The 2025-nt window shown below is 45.1% G+C and overlaps 1 protein-coding gene across 1 annotated transcript in view; it reads right to left on the bottom strand.

Moving 5' to 3' along the window:
- Positions 1 to 2025, bottom strand: part of NCBP3 (nuclear cap binding subunit 3) — a 47545-nt gene that overhangs the window by 18575 nt on the left and 26945 nt on the right. The window contains exon 5 of the mRNA XM_004716199.2: positions 1441 to 1566. Coding sequence (XP_004716256.1) covers positions 1441 to 1566 — 126 coding nt within the window. The remainder of the gene's footprint in view (positions 1 to 1440; positions 1567 to 2025) is intronic.

The following is a 2025-nucleotide window of genomic DNA, read 5'->3' as shown; positions in this document are numbered from 1 at the left end:
TTTACTTTCCTCTTGTCCCCCTATCATGCTGAGCCTTCATTTGGGTTTCAGTATTTTCTCCCTGTTACATTGCCATTGATCAATGCCTAACAGGTCTCTTACACCCTCCTTGCCACTGATTTTGGGTCACTTGTTGTTCCCTTGTCCCTGGGTTTGTTTACACCACTTCCTTTCCCCCACCTCTGCCTCTCCCATGTCCCCCAGAAACGGTTGGTCCCATTGTTTTCTCCTGCAGATTGCTTATCCAGCCTATCTTATCTAGGTAGACCTGCAGAGCTTTGAGAAGTTTATAGAAAACAACTAAACAAACCAAAAACCCTGTTTAGCTCTATTTAAAAGAGTATTTCTCCACTTTGCTACCCCTGTATTTCAGTTTGCGGGCAGAAAGGTCTGTAAACTGACTTCGGTCCTGAACATGGCCCGGTTGTTGTTGTGGGGGGTTGTTGACGTGGTTCTGACTCACAATGACCTGTGTACAACAAAAGAAAACACTGCCCAGCTCCACACCATCTTCACAGGTGACCATCTGAGCCCCACGTTGCACCCACTGTGTCAATCAATCTCGTTGAGGGTCATTCTCCCTTATTGCTGACCCTCTACCCTACCAAGCATGATACCCTTCTCCAGGGAGTGTTCTCTGCTAACATGTCCATAGTATGTGAGATGATGGTTTGGCATCTTAACTTCTAAGGAACATTCTGGCTATATTTCTTCCAGGATAGATATGTTTTTGTAGTTTTTTCAATATTCTTCACCTACACCATAATTCAAATCCAACAATTCTTTAGTCTTCCTTATTCACTGTCCAAATTTCACATGCATTGGAGGTAATCTGAAATACTGTGGCCTGGATCAGTTATCCCCTAATCCTCCAACCGACATCCTTGCCCTTCAACACATCAAAGAGGTCTTATGCAACAGATCACCCAACACAATCGGGAGTTTGATTTCTTCACTGCTGCTTCCAAGATCAATGACTGTGATCTGAGCAAAATAAAATCCTAACTCCAGGCTTTTCTCCGTGTATCATGATGTCATCTACTGATCAAGGTGGGAGGACTTGGGTTTTCTTGACATCGAGTTAGAATCCATACTGAAAGCTGTGGTGCTTGATCGTCATCAGCAAATGCTCCACGTCCTCCTGGCTTCTAGCACGCAAGGCCGTGTCAGCTGCCCATCGCAGGGTCACAGCCTCCCGTCCTAATGCCACGTTCTCCATATAGTCCAGGCTCTCAGATAATTTGCTCAGCATAGACATTCATCACGGTGAGAGGGTGGTTCTCATCCGTGGACAACTGCTGGCTTTCCTGGGCTTAGGGAAACGGTTAGGAACAGACAAGTAAGCAGTCTGGGTCGTGATTATTGATGACGTTAGCATGCCAGGACGCTCTGAAAGTCATAAACAAAAGCATGTTCAGCAGAAAACGGGGAGGTACTCACAGGAGGTATCGTCTAACCACTCAATGTGGGCTGGAGGGTACTCTCGAAAGTAGGAAAAGATATCCTGGGTGCTCATCTCATCTACTCCACAGATGTAGACCGTCTCCAGCCTCACTTTGGGGATTGCTGGAAAAACAAGACAACAACAAGGTTTTTCCCACCTGCGAGTCAGTGCCCATGTATGACCCCAGTTCAAGCAGCAAGTGTGCAGAAAAGAAGTCCACTGCAAGAGACCATTCGTGCCAGAGCAATGAAATGTCAACAATAAATTATCTCAATTCTCTCATGAAACAGGAGCATTAAACAATTTTAATTCAGAACCAGTGAAAAGAGGTGGAGAAATAAACAAATAATGCTGATAAACTATCCCCAACCAAAATAAAAACAAACTCGATTCATCAAATGGATCCCGACTCACAGTGACCCTACAGGATAGGTTAGATTTGGCCCCGTGTGTTTCTGAGACTATAACTGTGAGGTAGTTAATTTATTGTGCCAACCTGGCCGATAAACACATGTGGGGTTAATTGAAAGGCGGAGGGATAAATGGCTCGGTGAGCCTCTCCTTTCTAGTTCTCGGGTCTT

The sequence above is a fragment of the Echinops telfairi genome, unplaced genomic scaffold, assembly GCF_000313985.2.
Source record: "Echinops telfairi isolate 266 unplaced genomic scaffold, ASM31398v2 ScPeMD7_2010;HRSCAF=2546, whole genome shotgun sequence".
Lineage (NCBI taxonomy): Eukaryota > Metazoa > Chordata > Mammalia > Afrosoricida > Tenrecidae > Echinops > Echinops telfairi.
The sequence above is the reverse complement of the archived record's forward strand: the minus strand, read 5'-3'. Positions and strand labels throughout refer to the sequence as shown.